Source organism: Rattus rattus, chromosome 8 (genome assembly GCF_011064425.1).
Source record: "Rattus rattus isolate New Zealand chromosome 8, Rrattus_CSIRO_v1, whole genome shotgun sequence".
Lineage (NCBI taxonomy): Eukaryota > Metazoa > Chordata > Mammalia > Rodentia > Muridae > Rattus > Rattus rattus.
Genome location: NC_046161.1, coordinates 52821144 through 52841349, shown reverse-complemented (window position 1 = coordinate 52841349; position 20206 = coordinate 52821144). Strand labels below are relative to the sequence as shown.

General features: G+C 38.0%; 1 protein-coding gene across 10 annotated transcripts in view; it reads left to right on the top strand.

Moving 5' to 3' along the window:
- The window catches only part of Neo1 (neogenin 1), a 153079-nt gene that overhangs the window by 47534 nt on the left and 85339 nt on the right, over positions 1 to 20206 (top strand). For 5 of the 10 annotated variants that reach the window (XM_032909403.1, XM_032909405.1, XM_032909407.1 and 2 more), the window contains exons 3-5: positions 4896 to 5171; positions 8762 to 8915; positions 11898 to 12034. In XM_032909403.1, the coding sequence (XP_032765294.1) occupies positions 4896 to 5171; positions 8762 to 8915; positions 11898 to 12034 (567 nt within the window). Of the gene's footprint in view, positions 1 to 4895; positions 5172 to 8444; positions 8916 to 11897; positions 12035 to 20206 lie in introns of those variants that run through there. The other 5 variants (XM_032909401.1, XM_032909400.1, XM_032909399.1 and 2 more) reach the window with 2 other exon arrangements.

The window sequence follows — 20206 nt, the reverse complement described above, 5'->3', positions numbered from 1 at the left end:
GGAAGCCAGTACATTAACCTTTAACTAAGAAATAGACAGTATTTACTTAGACAAATATCCTGCTCCTAACATATCATCATGCAGGGCAGACTGAAAGCAGGAAGTTGTAAAGAGGATATTAACTCCCTTTCAAAGGATCTTTGTTAAATGATGGTGAATGCAAGAGAAATCAAGGATCTAGAGAAATAAGAAGTGTTTACCAAAGATGTATTCTCTAGTAGGGTTTCCTGACTGTCCGATGAAGTCATCTCGTGAAGGGCCATGTTGTTTTTTACTCACCTTGGTCTTGCAAGTGCGTGTGGACGGGCCTGACAGTGATGGCCATCTGCTTCTTGCCACTGCAGAGTGATATGCTCATTCACTTAGAGCCGCAGTTCTCAGCCCTTCCACAGGGTTTGCCTAAGACCATCAGAAAACACAGACATTTACATTACAGTTCATAACAGGAACAAAATTACAGTTATAAAGTAGCAGCAAAAATAACTTTATGGTTGGGCGTCACTATAACGTGAGGACCTGTATTAATGGTTCTTAGCATTAGGAAGGTTGAGAACCACTGACTTGGAGGATGATACCATGTTTTTGCCTTTAGACTCAAATACTCAAAATTTAACTTGGATATGACTTAATACTGCATTAATCATCCACAATCACAGATAGTAGAAAAAGAAAAATGAAGGGACACAATCTAACTCCAGGGAATTTCCTCTTTTTCCCTTCCCCCATACTTTCTACAGTGTGTGTAAGTACACTGGTGTCCTGACCTCCTCTGTAATGTATTTAGGCCAGGCTTCTGCTTTTCTTTTGTGCTCTAACATTTCTTTTCTGGTCTCTTACTCATATCCCTTTTCTCTCTGCTGTGCACTAAACCCCACCACCAAAACCCTTGTGTCTGCCTCCTGATTTTTCTGTACTGGTTTAATTTCTCTTTCCTGAGATGACCTTTGGCTTTCCTTACCACAGTCTACCCCTGTTGCTGGTCTGCCACCTTATTGTGCTTTCCTTCAGTCTAGCCTCACACTGGGATCAGAGCACTTTCACATTCTGTAACATTGCTAATACCCAGTTTTCTTAACCATAAAACTCTTGATTTCTCCTATGAGCTTGCATCCAGCTCTCTAGCCTCATTTCTTACCATTCTACTAGCTACTCCCTGCCCCCACCCCTCCACACTCCACTTTTTAACCATTTGTAGCACTTGCTGTACCAAATGTTGAGTTCCTGTTCAAATATTCTCTATTTTCTGGCCTTTCCTCCTGTTTTCTCCACTGACAGTTAAAGGCTGCCCTTTTGCTTATATGGGTGTAGTTTAAAAAGATACCACTTTTACATTTCCTTAAAATGTTGGCCAGAATTACCATATGATCTACCAGTTTTCAAGAGAATTGAGAACACTCAACCACACAATGTAGATGACTGCTAGTCACAGCAGCACTAGTCAAAATGAGTAAAAGGTGAAAATAACCTAAATACCTACCAGATGAGGCCTGGATAATCAAAATATGAAATATCTATATAGTGGAATACTCTTCATCAATAAAAAGGAATGACGTCATAATGCAGTATGACTACATGGTTGAACTGTAAAAATATCATGGTAATTTCCAGACCCTGGTCATAAATGACTGTGCACTGTTTAAATTCATATAAACAAAGTGCCCAGAATAGGGAACTGTGTAGAGAGGGCTCAGTACCTGACAGCAAATGGGAAATGAGTGCAGCAGAGGAGGCGATACAGATGAGTAGTTTCTTTAAGGGACGCTAAAAGGATTAGCGTATAGAGATGATTTCATAGCTCTGTTCATAATGAGTACTTCAAGTGGGAAACTTCATGGTTTATAAGTTATTTATTAAAAAGTGTTTTCAAAATTAATTTAAGAAGATACTGCCAAATTAGCAATTTTAAAAGACTATAGATATATTTTGCTACAAACAGAACTAGTTTTAGTTATGGCTGGAAAACAGGGAGGTTTCAAAGACTATTAAGAGGTAGTTCATAGATTTAAATATGGGGATGCTTTTCTCTGGGCTGTCTTATTTCTGCACAAATGACACTTGTTTTGTCTGGAAAGTAGTGTGGCTGTGTGTATTTCATGCTCAAAGATTAGGGAATGGCATGGTCTAAATACAGACATCGTCAATCCATTCATGCCAACTTCATGTCTCAGTCCCACTCTTTTTCTCTCACTTCTGCCGAGGCAGCAGGAGCACAGGAAGCTGAGGCAGCTTTTGCCTTGATAAACCACTTACTAGTTCTTACATCTGCTTTCCCTGTTCAGAGCTCTTTGAAATTTCTTGTCTGACAAATTCCCATATGTTGTTATGGGCTTATGCTTTTGAAAATTAGTCATTTTCACAAGACCTCTGAAGGGAGTATATTTTGATTAAAAACCTAGAACACAATTCTTCCTTTGATTTGTTAAGTTCTCTCCACCTAGCTTTATTAAATTCTATGTTTATCTTTGTTGGTTACCTATCCCCTGATTTTTATATTTAGTACTTTCCTTTGAAAATCTCAGTAATATAATAAAATACATAGGAAAACTAGAAAGCATAGATGTTAGTTACTATTTGGATTAATTCACCATCATAAAATCAGCCTAGAATAACTTCATAATGAATCTCTGAGTCTTTACAGAGACATTTCGTTGTATTCTGAGCACATTAGAATTACATCTAATATGTTATTAATAGATGGTACTTAAGTGTTTATATGCTAGGCAGTGTGCCATGTGAATTACTTGGGTTAACTTCTTTAATCACACTGAGATCTATTAGTTTTCATTTAACTGATGAAAACTGAAGCTTAGAATCAATAACTTACCACCTTTATATACCATAAAAGGTGGAGTTCATTTAAATTCAAGATTGGGATTCCAGTGGTGAATTAATGCTCTTAGCCATTATGTTCTGTGGCATCAATAGAATATTTAGAACTTCAGCAATTTCAAACTTAGAGGGTAGTTACAAAGATAGACCAAGGAACCTCATGTGCTTTTACAAGTCTTCACATGTCTTCATGATCCCCTGGTTAACATTTTTTAACGTCTACTTTGTCATTTCCTATCTTAGTTTGGTTTCTATTGCTGTAGCAAAACACAGACCTAAAGCAAGTTGGGGAGGAAGGGGTTATTTCAGTTTGTATCTCTTAGGTCACATTCCATCAGGTCGGGAACCAGAGTAAGAACTCAAGCAAGGTAGGAATTTGGAGGCATAAAGTGAAGCACAGGTCATGAAGAATGCTGCTTACTGGCTTGCTGCCGTGGCTTGTTTGCCCAGGTTTCTTTTAGCACCCAAGATCACCTGTCCAGGGGTAGCACCGCCCACTGTGAGCTGGGCCACATCAGTTATTAATCAAGACTGCACCTCACAGACTCACCAGTGGGGCAGTTTTATGGGGGAATTTTCTCAACTGTGCTTCCCTCTTCTTTGATAATTGTACCTGTGTCAAGTTGACATAAAACTACCTAGCCTATTACCCAAATACACATTTTCCTCTGAACCTTTAAGAGTAGAAGGTGGCAGACATGTTACTCTTATATCTGCCAGAATGTGTCAGTATGAATTTCCTGAAAACAAGGACATTCTCCTAAATAACCATAGACTTTCATTAGAATTTAAAATGTGATGAAATACTGTCATTTAATACAGATTTCACAGATCGGGGGAGGCAGAAGCCAGCCTTTCTGGTCTAAGATCACATTTGTCATTTTATAATTATATTCTTATTCTCCTTTGATATATAACAGGGCCTCAGGTTTTCCTTGTCTAATTTTGAGTTTGATTTCCTCCTGTGAAGAGATTGAGAGTTTTCATTTTGGGGAGGAATACCATGGAAGTAATACCGTGTTCTCAGTGTGGTACACTGACGTATGTAAAGTTTTGTTGCTAATGGGTGTTTGCTTTATTACTTAAAATGATCTGTGTAGTATTTCTGCACTTCAAAATAACGTGTGTTTTTGCAATCAATGATTACTATTTGGGGAAGAAATGGTTTGATATTTTATAAATACCATCAAATTCTCATCAATTTTCAGTAATAGTTATAACATCCACTATAAGGTAGTTGCCTAAGTCAGTTATTAAGACAGTAGTTGCTGAATGCCTATCGTGATTCCTAATTCTGTCATCTCTATTGAGTAGATCTTTTCCTTCTACTCCACTTTTTAGTTACTATTAACATGAGTCAACAGATTGTTTGTGGTTTAGTAATGTGTTAGTGTCATCATTCTACAAACTTTTCAGTCTTGATTTCTGTGTTAAATAGTTCTTTCTTCTATATTTTAAGGTTAAAACTCGATCTAATGACATAAAGTGAGGACCCATCTTTATCTTATCCTTTCCTTGTTTCACTCTTAGAATCAGCCTCCAAGCCAGGAACATTCTTGCAATAAGCATGATACTTAAAAATCAAGATAAAGTCCCTATTTGGACTCATTGTTAAAGAAGTGACATTAATTCAGGGATAGGGAGTGTGCGCGTGCATGCGTATACTTGAATGTTAATGCATGTTCATTAGTTATATACCAAATTCATATTTACCCACACTTTTATAGCTACATAGTTCTATATCGATAGTTAGATAATCCTTACGTCTACACTGAGTACTTCGTTCATGGACTGTACCATAGCATTTACTCTCTCCTTATCCTTTTCCACACTGCACCTTGCTTTTCCAGCTATGAGGAATCGGATGCAGGTTATCCTTAATGTGGTTATTTATTAGCTATTTGCTTTGTATCTGTGTATCTAGTCAAAATGTGATCTATGAACCTTCTTGGCCCTGCTTATACCATATGTTGTGGCTACATAAGCTGTCTTGGTGTTAACTCATATGCCTGTATTTTAGAGTAATATTTAATGACATTTTTATTTTGATTTTTTTATTCGTCCAGGTCTTCCAAGATTTACCAGCCAACCAGAACCTTCCTCAATCTATGTTGGAAACAGTGGAATTCTGAATTGTGAAGTTAATGCAGATTTGGTCCCATTTGTTAGATGGGAACAGAACAGACAGCCCCTTCTTTTGGATGACAGGATTGTCAAACTTCCAAGTGGAACACTGGTTATCAGCAATGCGACTGAAGGAGACGAGGGACTCTACCGCTGCATTGTTGAAAGTGGTGGGCCACCAAAGTTTAGTGATGAAGCTGAATTGAAAGTTCTTCAAGGTATTAATTCATTGTCAAGACTGATGGTTTTGTGTTTAGTAGACAAAACTGTTCTGCTATAATTTTTAATAAACACCATTAAAGTGTGAGAAATATTACTATTGATTTAGTATGTTCAGTCTTTTTAAAAGAGATAAAAAGGGGTTAAAGCCATAAAAATCCACTGTTTAAAGCCAGGTGTAGTGGTGTACATCTTTAATTCCAGCACTTGGGAGACAGAGACAGACAGGTCTTTGTGAGTTCAAGGCCAGCCTGGTTTATGTTTACATAGTGAGTTTCAGGACAGCCAGAGTTTCATAGTGAGACCCCTGTATTTTAAAAAAAAAAAAAAAAAAAAAAAAGGAAGGAGGAAGAGAAGAAGAAACCCCATTGTTTAGTTGATGCATTGTTAAAAGTTGATCAGAGGCTAGGTATGGTGGCACACACCTTTAGTCCAGAACTAAGGAGGCAGAGGCAGGCCTATCTCAGAGTTCCAGACCAGCCAAGATTATGCAGAGGGGCCCTGTCTTTAAAAAACAAAATTTAACCAAATAAAATAAAAATGAAAATTTATCAGGATAGCTGTGCGTGACGGCACAGACTCTAACCGCAGCACTTGAGGGGCTGAGGCAGGATGACTTTAATTGGTCCTCCTGCCCACCCTGCTAAGAGCTGGGGTTGTAGGTTGTGTGCTCCCACGCCTAGGTTTGTGTCCTCTGGCAGCCCTCTCTCTTCTACCTTCCCGCAGTAGGATACCTTTTTATAGTTAGTTGGGTTTGTTTGTTTGTTTGTTTGTTTTACTTAAAAGAATCTTGCTCAAGGTAGTTCACGTAAGGGACAGGTAGAACAATAACTATTAGGCACCAACTTACTAGGTAACGGGTGACATGTCCATGGCACTCCTGTTCTAAGGTAAACCTAGCTTCTCCCAGCTTTTTGTGCCTTCTCACTCTTTCTGATAGTCAGCTTTCTGCATCTTCTTTTCAATTATGCAGCTTCTTGCTCATAGCCTCTCACTTGGATCTAATTGTCAACACAGCCAATTGCTGCTTTATGACCTGCTGAGTGCTTAATTCTTTATGTATTTGTCACTTCAAATTCAAATTAGAGATATAGTTTGGCTGCCCCTGACTTGTTCAGGATTCCTGTTCATAGACATGTATGACTGCTTCGTAGGGTTGTTTATAACATGAACTGGCGTGCAGTGTAGGACCACCCTTAGGAGCTGTCACTTGTGAGGGTGTGGCTGATGGACCTTGAACTGATTTTCCTTTACATATAGTTTCTTTTTTTGTAGTTGTTACCATCCCTGCCCATGTAATTCCTATCCTAGTGTATTTTCAGTAACCAGTTTTCAAAATAGACAATCTTTGCTCCATCTTAGCTAGATTTCTATTACTATGATAAAACACATGACCAAAAGAACTTGGGAAAGAAGTCTGTCTTAAAATTCACAGGTCACATTCTGTCACTAAGGGAAGTCAGGGTAGGAACCAAAGCACAGCCACAGAGGAACACTCTTACTGGTGTGCTCATGAATGGCTTGCTCGGCCTGCTTTCTCTTACGCTTCAGGACCATGTGCACAGGGGTGGCATTGCCCACATTGAGTTGGGCCCTCCATCAATCACTAATCAGGAAAATGCCCCACAGGCTTGTCTACAGGCCAGCATGATGGAGGTGTTTTCTCAGTTGAGGTTTTCTCTTCCCAGATGACCATGGCTTGTGTCAAATTGATCTAAAATGTAGCCAGTACACTTCCTGATGGTTTCTTTATGTCATTCACAATTAAAGATTTTGGCCTCTAATCTTAATACCTCTTTTCCCCCATTTACCTTTCTCCACCCCTCTCTCGGTTGTGACCAGTGTTTGCTTTCAGAACAGTTCTAAATGCTTTACGTTAGAGCTTTTCTATTTGATATTCTCCCTGCATAGAACCGTGTGTGTGCCTCACTCTTTTCCTTCAGTGCTCAAATGTCACTTTATGAGTAAATTGTTCCTTAGATATTCTGTTTCAAACAACACCTATCATTCCTCACCTCCAATGCTTTTCCTTCTCCTCCATTAGATACATCAGCATAATTGTCATAGACAGTATCTAGTTTGCCTTTCTCCCATTATTAGTATGTAAGCTCAAGGAGAGTAAGGAATTTTTTTTGGCACATAGAAACCAATAAGTATTTGTTATAAATTTGCTGTTATAAATTAATTGTTAAATCTGATTAAATATATTTACATTTATAGATATAGATTTATAAGTACTGCTAAGTAATTGCAAGTGTAAGAAAAGCGCTGTTGCTACATAGTAATGCCGTCTAGCTGACTTGCTCGGTCAGATCTCCTTCCTACACCTGAGATAGTACTCAAGCAGCTCCTCAGAGTCTGATCCAGGAAAACAGTGCTAATGGTGTTAAATGATGGAGCCACAACTTAGTACCTGAAATAAGAACCAGCGTCTGGGTATCTGCTTATTTAAATATGAAGAGAGCTTTTCTTGACAGCCATTTGGAGCACAGCCGCCTCCTGCGCTCTCACAGAGTTTTTGAGCTCATGTTGGGTAAGAGAGAATGGTCTTATGTCAGTTGCATCCTGTTTCATGTTGGCTGCACAGGCAGCTCAGCTGTTGGTTGGCCGACTTTTAAAGGCGGGGCTTTTCACTGCTTGGCTTCCAGAAGTATAACACTGACGTGAATTGTTACTTGTTGTCATGGCTACAAAACTATCATTAATTGGCTAGATAGGTTAAAAGGCCATTTTGGTGGTTGTAACCATGACTATAGAGAACCCTTCACCTGACATTGGGGACAGGATTTAAATCTCTACCTGAGAACAGTCTTCTCAGATTTCAATACTAATAAAATCCCATTAAGTAAAATACCTTTTATCAATAGGAGTGTGGCCATGTCATTTGTCTGCAAGAGGACAGCGATAGAAAGTGAATATACATGATATATGAATATAGTAGTATCTAGATAGTTGCAACATTACAAAATCAAAGAATTGATAGATTAATTTTTTTGGCTTTTGTTTGTTTGTTTGTTTGTTTTTAAGACAGGGTCTCACTGTGCATCCTTAGTTGACCTGGAACTTCCTATGTGGACCAGACTGGCTTAACTCACAAAGATCCACCTGCCTCTGCTTCTGAGATTACTGGCATGCACTACTGTGACAGGCTTGATAGACTAATTTAAAGAAAACTCAGAAAGACTTTCAGACATAATAGGCACAAGAAAAGAACGGAGACTCACATTAGGGAGGGAGTTAGTACGAAGGGACACACAGCGGTTGACTTTGTTCAGTCTCTGCTGTTTGTACTCTCATGTGGTGTTGTATGGATTCATGTTAAGTGTTGCTCATTTGACCAGGAAGCACCATGTAAGCAGGAACTATCACTTAGATATCTCTAAGACCCCTAAATAACCCACACAGTACTTAACATGTAGAAAGTACATGGGAAATGTTCGCTGTTCAAACGGAATTTTCTTGGGTTATTTTTGCTTATTTTGTCATATAAAGTCACACAGCCAGAGTAGGAATTAGCTGTTCTTCATGGCTACAGTTGTGAGGTACTTTGTCTTTTACCTAATTATTCTTCCATTTAAATTCTCTTTAGAACCCGAGGAAATGCTAGACTTTGTATTTTTGATGCGACCGTCTTCTATGATCAAAGTCATTGGTCAGAGTGCAGTGTTGCCATGTGTTGCCTCAGGACTTCCTGCTCCAGTCATTAGGTGGATGAAGAATGAAGACGTGCTTGACACAGAAAGGTAAATACTGCCGCCCAGAGCTCTTTGTAGCCTTAATTGACTTAGTCCAATGCTATTTGGGGTATCAATATGTAAGAAATGACTGCTTTGTTTAAGCACATTAGGGTTTTCATATGTCATCCTTGAAATGCATTTTTATGCCTTATCTAACTATTATGTTTAAAGAAAAAGCATGCTTTCCTCATTATACTTAGCTTATGAGGTCTCATTTCCCTAAATTTTGCATGAGCTGCCAGATCTGACCAGGTTGAGTCATTTCCAGTCTTACATGGACTGTGGTAGTTTCTTCCTTTGCTTAGTGTAAGTAAATGCCTTCCTTCTTCCCAGGGGCTGCATTACAGGCAGATGCCGCACCTGCCTTTGCTTTGCTTTCTAAAGCCCTAATGAGCCATAAACTATGTTCACAGTCGTATGTCTCTACAAGAGCCTTCTCTGTTACTACTCCTCTTTCAAGTCTCTTGTCTCTTCTTTATGGAATGGGTAATTTCTTCAGTTGTATTTTCTCAAGAGATCTTGAGTGGTAGTCATGGTTCAATAGTTAGGTCTGCTTTGTTTTCAAAACATAGCTGTTTCAAGCTTTGTAAGTTTACTGGCATCCCTGACTTCTACCCAAAGTGCCCTTCCAAGTTATGGTGACCCCCAAAACGTGTAGTAGATATTGTCAAATGTTCCTTGAGGAACAAAACCATCCCCGGTTGAGAACAACTCTTTCAGAGCAGCTCTGTTACAGTGGTACTTTATGTGAGGTGCCACTTAGAATGAAACCAAGCTCTTCATACCCCAGCAGGATGAAGGTACAAGCAAGGTACTGAGTGAGGTAATGAGTACAAGTGAGGGTTTTTGTGATCTGCCCTGTTAGTTGATCAAGAATTCAACACATAGTGATTGAATGATATTTGAGGTACATTCCTAGGTCTTCAGAACCAAGTAGTAAAGAGAGCTTTTGCTTTTAGAGTGGAAGGATGACAGTAATAGAACTTGTTAGGTTACAGTAAGTACTCTGAAGAAACTCAAGATACAATATTTCAGGAACTAGAGAGAGGTAGAATGGGGTAATATGTATGGTATATAGAGTATTAGACAATTGTTCTCATAGGAAGGTAATTCTCAGGAGTCTAAGTGACCAATATTAACAAATCATGGTAGGAAAGTTACCTCTTTCCCAAGTTTTGTTGGAAGATTTTTTTTTTGAGAGCAAGTAATTTTTTACCCAATGTGAATATATTATGGTGAATAATATTTCTGTGAACTCTAAGGCTAATCCAGGAGACTTTAAAGAACAAAGGTGTTTTTTTTCTCTGCCTCTAGTTCTGTAGGCACTTAACTATTTAAGATTATGTCGAGGGAAGTCTGAGAAATGCTGCCTTGTGTCACTGTCTCAGACTTCAGGACTTGAGGAAGTTGCAGGGTCAGTACTCTCTGTCCTGGCCGCTGTCTGGGAGGCCAGGTGCTCAGCAGCAAGTCTGGCTGAATTACTGAGTAATATGAGAAAGCAGAAAGGTAGTAGAACACGGAAGTCCCTCAGGATGGGTGTAGGTAATTATTCAGTGTCTTTGTTTTTGTCAGTGCCTGGGAAGTGTGGGTGAACTATCCCCTAATATATTACTTAGATTTCAGATTTGAGATTTCAAGATTAAAGGGGGAAAATATCTAGAAATCTCAACAGTGCTGGACTATCTAGAGAAACAGAGTATCTTAAGCATTAGGCATCTTTATTACATCTTTGAAAACAAATACACAAAAACATTATAGTTTGTTTTTTTTTAAAAGTCTAAGAATCGATAACGTTTATTTAAATTTGTTCATACATGTTCAGATGAAAAAGCAAATAGAATGAGGGATGTCAAAATGGTTCTGTTTTGTAGAGGATCTGAAAAATACACGAGCTAATGCTTGAGGTGAGCAGTAACAAAGTATACTTTAGTGATCAAACAGTACCTTCTTTATGGGGTTACAGCTCTGATTCCAGGGACAAAGGGCAGGTCCTAGTTTTAAAAGGGTTTCCTGACCACATGCGGGTGATGGTGGGTAATACAGGCTCCCAGGATCGTCAGGCACAGCACTGGAGTCTTCAGAGTCACTTCTGAAGACTTCATTTCTAGTTAGCACCAGCCTGAACATAATAATGAAATAAATAAAAACTTAAAGTGGCTGCTTTAATCGCATACCTGTAGGATTATATTCCTTGCTTTGTGTCAGATATCTTTGTCTATTAATCTAGTTTGTAATTCTCCAGATTAACTAAACTTTCTATCTTTAAAACAATTTGAGAACATCGATTTTCAATTTTTTCTTTGTTACAGGATTGTTTTGGGGTTTTATGGTAATAGGCTTATATCACTGTAGAGCTATGAAACTATTCACCAACTTTATTGTAAATGATGGATGTTGGCTGATTTGCACCCAGTACCACACCCAGGAGTTACTCAATGGCATCTGTCCTTCCCTTTTCCTTCCTGTCTTTCTTTCTTTCTTTCTTTTTTTTTTTTTTTTAAACAAACCCAGCCCTATCTCCACCTCCTATTTCCTAGCCAGGTCACCATAGGAAACTTTCAGCTGGTGGCAGTACCCCATGACTTGTCACCTCGTGCCTTGCTGTTTGAGTTGACATTTTGCCCTCTGTATTTTTCTTCCTATTAGTAATCTCAGCATGGCATACCTGTGGTGAAGTTGGTCTTACATCGTAGACTTTATAATATGTAATTTCCATTAAGCTGACCAGAATAGGGAGACAGGAGTAGGCTGGAGGAAGTTGAATTGGTCATAAAAGTAACAACTCTTCGGGAGTAGCTAGAAGTGCCAGAGACTATGAAAAAGTATTTGTATACTGTGGCATTTATGCATATAAAACAAACTAGAATTAAATTCTGATGATTTTTTCTTAATCACTATAGCAGTGTTTGTCTGTATTATGTGAAAAACCTCACAGGCATTGTTTTCCTCATGCTGAAATGTATTGCTTTGTTTGTGTGTTTAATCCAGCTCTGGAAGGTTGGCCTTGCTAGCAGGAGGTAGTTTGGAGATCAGCGATGTCACTGAGGATGATGCTGGGACTTATTTCTGTGTAGCTGATAATGGAAATAAGACAATTGAAGCTCAGGCAGAGCTTACCGTGCAAGGTATGTGAATATTTACTGTGTAGTTAAAGGCACTGTGCACTCTCCAGGTCTACTGATTGTTTAACAGTCATATGGGCAAGACAGTACATCATGATAGTAAAAATGCAAACTTACGGACCCTATCACTCAAATTCAAATTCTGAGCCTGCATTTCACAAATACAACAATGGACATTTTTTCTTTTCATATATGTGTATGTAGTATGTATGTGTGCATGTTCATGTGTGTTGGGTGCACATGTTGGGAGAGTGCATGTCTGCCTGAGACTGATGACAGGCATCTCCTTCATCTCATGTTTTGAGGCAGAATAGTCTCTTAGTTACCTCGAGAGCGAGCTGACGAGGCTACGCTTGCCCCCCAGCTTCTGTGGGCACTCCCCATCTCTGCCTTCCATGGCTAGAATTACAGACGGACTGCCGAGTGCACTTGACATCGTAACCTCCTCCTCCTAACTTCCATAGAGAGTGCTTTCACTGCTGACCCACTTCCCTCACCCCAGTTATAGCAAATTCATATAACCTTTCTGAACCCCATCACCCTTACTGTGCAGTGGAGATAATAAAAGTACTTACTTTGTTGAGATTATTTTGAAGATTAAGAGCTAATCCTTATAAAACTCCCTTCTCAGCATTATGGTGTTTCTGTTGTAGTAGTAATTGTTGGTGTTGTCGTCGGTGGTAATGTTATTGTCAAGGACGAGGGTGTGATCTGGGGCATCTACAAAGTTCTGGACCCTTTTATTGTCTCCGTATGCTTTTCTCCAGAGATGTCTGGTCTCCGTTTCAGAACCATGTCTCTCGATGGTTGGGTTCCTTCTTTGGGGTGTATGGATCATGCCGGAAGGATTGCATGGCGCCTGTCCATGTCACTGGGCTTGATGATTGATACGTATTTTAAGATGAGGTTGAGTATCTCTGCAAGAGTAGTTGTTTTTCCCTTTTCTCTATACTACCATTTCTCTTTTTTTTTGGTTCCCTGTTTAAGATGTCAAGGAAAGTAAATGTGGCACATTACACAGGCCTTTTCTTTATACCTGCCTGCCCTGACCTTTTCCATTTAGAAAAGTACTCAAGTGCTGATCCTCTTTTCTGATTTGTTTATGGTGTTGCTAATACTTGTTTCCAATAAATCTCTTATGGCTTTTCTCTGTTAGTTTTGGAGAAGCCCATCCCTGCTTGCGAGTGTAGAAGTAGAGGCTGCCTGTGTTACTAACTTGTTTCATTTAATGTCATTGTGTGAGCTGTGACTTAGTGGTATTAACTTGTGTATTTTATCTTACATGATTAATTGTTTTTCTTTGTAACGTTGTTGATCTCAGAGCCAGACACAAAGCAGCTATATTTTTACCCCTACCCCTAGTAGTCACCAGGGAACTCAGATGTGATTTTGAGAGCAACTGGGGACCAGTGAGTGCTTGGGACTCAGTGTTGATGAAAAGAGAGAGCTTATCTGTTCTTCCACCTTCGTGGGCAGGCGTTTACTCCCTGAGAAGCAGAGGAGCAGGCCATAGAGTTGACATAGCTGTTGTGTCAGATGAGTTAGTCCACGTCTTCTAGGTGGAAGGAGAAGTATAGGGCACAGTTTTTTAGGGTGATCAGTTTTATAGGGTGATCAGTTGCGTTGTTCACTTCTGTAGAGGTAGGGTTGGAAAAATAAAACTCTCATGAACTCCATCTGTGGTCTGTGTGCTGCTTTGGCGGATCATTTTCATTGCTTTCCCCATTAATTAGATTTTTGTTTACCAGTCTCCTCCATTGTCCTCCATCAGTTCCTTTCTCCTTTCACCTGGTGTTAGTTAGCAAGAGCATCAAATGAAATGGATATGTTGCACTTGTCAGTTGCTGGTTTTGCCTCACGGTTTTCTTCATAAGGACTTTTGTCAATATGGTTGTTTTTGATTTTATTTTTATTCATTGTATGGGCTCTGATAGTCTTCCTGTGAACTGAATTACCTAAGTTTTATTTTGTTTTGAATCCAGGATTTCAGGTAGTTCAGGCTGACACTGAACTTGCTAAGTAGCCAATGATGGCTTTTTCACTCCTGCATTTCCTCCTTCTATCTCCTGCACCATCACATCTAGTTATTGAGTGAAAAATATACATAATATATACATTTTAATTTACAACTAGTTTCATTTTAAAAATCTATGCCTGGAAAAAGTGCTCTTGATATGAGTTTGTTAGAGAAAACTGCACAGAGACGTCTTACATATTAAAATTTACCATCTTTCAGACCAACATGTTATGGGTACAAGAATAGGCAATAAAAAAGAACAAAGTTTAACAATTACTTGCAGTACTGTGACCTCAGTTGTCAGGATCAGAGCCTGACCCTGGCAGCACCAACAAGCCTGTGGTCAACAGGACAACTAAAGAGAAAAGCAGTGAAAAGCAGAAAAAGATTTACTCAATGTGACCATATTAAAATGTACAAATAAAGAAGTCTAGTGGCCACCACCTCTCAAGTCCTGAATTATGTATGCCCCCAAACCTGGAAGTTGTTAAGAGCATCAAATGAAGTACATCTCTCATACTCGTTAGCTTCTGGTTTTGCTCCACTGCTTTTCTTTGTGGGGACTTTTGTTCTATGGTTATGCACAGGACTTCAGGGTTTTGTGGTGTGCATAACTCGGCAGCCCTGGTCAAGTTGGGGTCCTGCCCTTCACTGCTGACCTTCATTATCCGGGCTCCAATCTTTTCTGCCCGATAGTCCGGCATGCACTGAGAACTGTGTGAAATCTGTACTTGGGAGGGAGCTTCCTCTTCCGAGGAAGGTACTGAGCTTCACGAGGAGCTTTCTGGAGAAATTCTATGTCTTGGCCATTTTTTGCTAGTCTGATAGTCAAAGAGAATATCTTTTTGACAGAATACAAATATCTATCTTTAGAATATTTTCATCCTGCTGGGATGGTTACAATTATACAATTTTAAAATATAAAAATTGGAATTTATTTTCAAGGAGGAAAAAAATATATATAACATTTATATGTTATAATACATAAATATATATTTATTATTAAGTGTTAGAAGAATAGTAAACTTTCAACAGGAAGAAAATAAAGTTGGGTCTAAATGTGAAAACACAAAGAATAAATGAAATAATGTTTAATATTGTCTTGGATGGAAGAAGGTATCTTAAGACAAGCAGGGCCTGGAAAGCTGGCTCTGGCAGTAAGGATGGATAGCTTGTCTTCCAGAAAATGCCAGGGGACCCGAGTTCATTCCCTAGTACCTACATTGAGCATCACACAACCCTCTTAGTTGGGGCCTAGGGTTTATATCTCTTCTTTAATTCAGGTAGGTTTGATCTATTTGGATTAATGAAAGTATGATACAAATAATGTGTGACTTCTGAGGTTTATATTTGAAAGCCATGTATATTGCTTTTTCTTATTGCCAAGAATAATAAGGATGGTAGTCTTCAACAAACTGTCTGAAAAGCATATAACCTCATTAACAAGACTAAAATTGGAGCCTTCTTTTATATCATACAAGAAAGTCATCCGAAAGTGGATTAAAGACTTAAGGTCGAATCTGTAAAGCTGCTGAGAGAAAGCACGAGGGGAAAGGTTAAAAGGCATTTTTTTGTTTTTTTGTTTTTATGTGACTTATAAAGCACAGGCAACAAAAGCAACAACAGATAAATAGAGTCGCCTAGAATTGAAAAGTTGCACAGCAAAGAATGAAGGAATCTTGAAATGACAACTACGAAATGAGAGAAAATATTTTCAAACCACATATCTGATGAGAAGTTAATATCTAGAATAAATAAGAAATTCAGTTCAGTAGTGAGAAAACAACTCAGCTTTTAAATATTTTCAAAGGACCTGAAAAGACATTTTCTGAAGATAAAGAAGTGGCCCATAGGTATATGAAACCAAAACTATGAATAATCACTAGATTGTGTGAGTAATCATTAGAGAAATTCAGATTAAATCCTTTATAGGATACTACCTCACACACCATAGAACTACTGTATGATCCAATAATTATTTTAATGGCTGTCCATCCAGATGAAATTAGATCATTGTGTCAAAAAACTAAGTTTGCTCAGCCATACTGGTTACAGCACATAGGTAGCCAGACTTCGAATCAACTTAGTATTCTTATGGATAAATGAACAATAAAGTTGTTACAATGGAAACACAGCTTTATATGAATGAACCTGGAGGATGTTATACTAAGAGAAATAAGCATAGAAAGACAAATTCTGCACGATCTGATTATAAATGGAATCACACAGTCAAACTCAAGAAATGAAAGAGCGGAATGGTACTTACAATGTACTTTCTACTTGAAAATTGTTGCAAAAATACATTTTAAGTGTCCTCACCATAAAAAAAAAACCCTAAGTATATAAGGTAATAGACATCTTAGTTTAATTTACCCATTCTGTGTCAATAGACATCAAAATAGTATATCTTACGTAAATATATACAAGTTTTGTGAATTGAGATTTTTAACTGAAAACAGTAGTCCTTTGTTTTTGATAGGATCTCTGTAGTCCAGGCTAAGCTCAAACTTGTGATCTCACTGTCCTAGCCCACAGGAACATCAACGGAGACCTTAGGGAGAGGAGTGAGATGGATGGTACAAGAGACGCAAAAAATGGAGACAAGACAGTATTCTGATCAAGTCTCGTTTAATCAAGCAAAAAGCACTTGCTTATAAGCAGAAAAATCACACTATAAAAACTGGTTGTCAGGGTAACAATAAACATACGTCACATCAGAAACCAATGGCATAAGTTTTGATTTCCCAAAAACTTCTTACCTATAATAAGTTTCAATTTCTTCAAGTTTCTAACTAACAATAGAGTGAAATTCATTCTTGTGCAGAAGCAAGCTATCAGGAAGTCTCCAGTGTTCTTGGCTGGTGGTAACCCCCACATATGTTACCTGGAAACAAGGGCCCATGCAGTGGAAAACACCTAGCTCAGGCAAAGAAAGGCATAAGCCGGCCGGGTGGCTCCAGACAATTCACCTGCTTTAGGCCTCCCAAGTGCTTAATTACAAGTGTGAGGCATTATGCCCCGGCTTAAAAATATTTTTTAAATAAGCTAACCTACCAGGAAAATTTAAAAATTTTAAAGATGTATATAATTTATAATATAATATTAAAATATACAAAATAGAAATTGGCAAGACTATAAACATACAAAACGATAATCATAGCAATCACATGTAACTAATAGGTTATATAAATTAAAAAATAAGTACAAACAAAATAAATATTTAAAATACAACTAAAAAGCACAGGTAACAATTTGACCTACTTGATATTTGGATGGCTGGAGTTATAGCTCAGTCACAAAGTGTTTGCCTAGTGTCCATAAAATCCTGGGCTAAATTGTAAAAAAAATTACAGATATTAGCATGATGCTATCCAGCAACAAAATAGTTCTGTTTCATTGTTTGGGAGTACATTGCTTTATGCGAATCACCTTTAAATTCATGAGTAGAAAGGAAATTAACAACAAAATTTAGAAAATAGTGTAAACTAATATAGATAGGAACTAGCAAAAGTTGAGGGAAGTTGGGTGTGTGCGTGTGTGTGTGTGTGTGTGTGTGTGTGTGTGTGAGAGAGAGAGAGAGAGAGACAGAGAGACAGAGAGACAGAGAGAAAGAGATCAGCGATTTAAACATTCACCTCAAAAATGCTACTTTTTGCTACTTTTAAGTAGCAAATTTAAACCAAAGAAAGTAGAAAAAAGGAAGTGTTAAGTTAAAGTCAGTGGAGGGGTGAGGGAAGGCATTAAAACAGACTGTCAGCAAAGCCAAAGTGGTTACTTGCAAACAATGTTGTTACATTTCAGACTAAGCTCCCAACAGATTTGGTAAATTTTTCTATTTACACAAGTGCTAATTCAAAAGGCCTACAATATCTGGCGGTATTTCCTCTAGGTTGAGGAAAACTGGAGACTTTAATGAACTATTGATAGGTATATACACTGATAATATTTTAAAATACTCTTTAGAGAACTAGAGATTCTGCTTGGCTTTGATTCCCAATATTGCAAAAACAAGAAGCCTGTTTGGCAGAATCTATTAAAACTGTACATAAAACTATTACTGTGGTACAGTGAAGAATGCTTATATCAAGTGAACAGATACTAGTAGCACTAAAAGTCATGCACGATAATGTTTCTGCCATATTTATTCCAGGAATTCAAACTGGTAATGATTCAGATGCCCATTAAAATCTGCATGGCATTGTATCAGTAGGCAAATGGGCACACCACCTTTATATTGAAAAGTATTTAAAAAAATCTCAGAAGTACATTTAAAAGAAACGAGGCACTAAAGAATATAATTCTATTTTGTAATATTCAAAACAGGCAAAATTACTCTATAATTTTTTAAGTACAAAGAATAATGATTTTTTTTGGAGTAGGGCAGAATACTAGCTGCATGTTATAATTCCAAGTTTCTGTTATATTAATGCCTTATTTCTGAATCTGGATAGTAGAGTTTGAGCTGTGCTTTTCATGGGTATCATGTGAGGTCATTTCTCTTTTTTGAATACAGACAAGTCATTGTGTACAACAAAAACCCATTTGGAAAATTTTGTTTTGAGCCTCGTCCCATAACTGGAAGTATTTATTTCCTTGATGGAGAAAATAGTTGATGAAAAATAATTGGGGAAATGTATTTGTGTGTGTGTGTGTGTGTGTGTGTGTGTGTGTATGCATACATATATACATATGCACATACATATATCTCTCTATATAAATGCAGTCATACTTGTCTGACTTGTTATTTTTTAAGAAGTTATAGTTGTAGGAAATGACGTAGTGGTTGTAAATGCAGAAAAGGTTAGAAGTTCATTTTTCATCTGTTAAATATTTCACATTACTGTCATTGAAGCTTGGGATTTCGACTCCTGCTATGACGCGAATAACTGGTTGTGTATTTCCTGCCATCTCAGATTGTTGATAACAGTTAATGTGGGTCATGAGTTGTATTTGTAATAGTGTGTGATCAACTCCATGTACTCCCTAAAGAAAATTTTCCATTTCTGGTTTCTGGGAACAAATTGACAGTTTCTAAATTGGCCATTTTCATGGCCATCTACAGCTAATGTTTCAATCATCTTTTTTATTATTAAATTTTAACAATGGGTATGGGCGTTTTGCTTGCATGTATGTCTCTGTGTACTGTGTGTGAGGCTGGTGCCCACGGAGGCCAGAAGAGCATCAGATACCCTGGACTGTAGTTAGAGACATTGGTGATTCTGAGACTCTTCCTCAGAAAGAGCAGCCAGTGCTTTTAATCACTGAGCTGTATCTCTAACCCACCCACCATCTTTCTTCAAGCCACAGTCTCATACTGCTCTGCTATTAACTCATCTCATTTTGTTTTTTGTTTTTCAAGTCTCTGGGTGCATTTAAGAAATTGACTTTCTCTTTTCTCCCATCCCCTGCATGATAGTCAGCCAATGTTTTGCTGTCAGTCATTGAAACTTTCTTAGGTGCTGCATAAAACACAGATTTTATAAGGTAGTATATGGAGCCCATCTGGAGCCTTACTAGCCAATGCTGAAACATTTTCACATATTAGAAAATTATAATAAATTATATAATAAAATGCTGAAATAACTTTATAGCTATCGTTAATTATGATAATTGCTTTATCAATTAACCATCATTCTACCCATCAATATCAATTTTTTGATAAATTTTTAAAGTTGTCCAGAGAATTCATCATTCTTATCATTATCTAGAATTTTAATATTTTAAGAGAAATTTTTTTTAGATTTTTCTATTTTATTTTATGTGTATGAGAATTTTGCCTGCACATCTGTCTAGGCAACATATGTGTGCCTGGTGTCTGTGGAGGCCAAAAGACGACGTCAGATCCTCAGGAACTGGAGTTATGGATGGCTATGAGCCACCACCTGGGTGCTAGGAATCAAATCTGGGTCCTTCAAAAGCAGCAAGTACTCTTACCTCCTGAGCCAGTCCTTTTTGTTTGTTTGGGTTTTTGTTGTTGTTGTTGCTGTTTTGATTCAGGGCTTCTCAGTGTAGTCCTGGGTGTCCTGGAACTCACTCAGTAAATCAGGTTGGTCTCACATTCAAGGATCCACCTGCCTCTGCCCCCCGAATGCTGGGATTAAGCATCTCCCGGCAAGCCATGTCTTTTGGTAATATTTTGTTTGTAGTTTTCTCTTCTA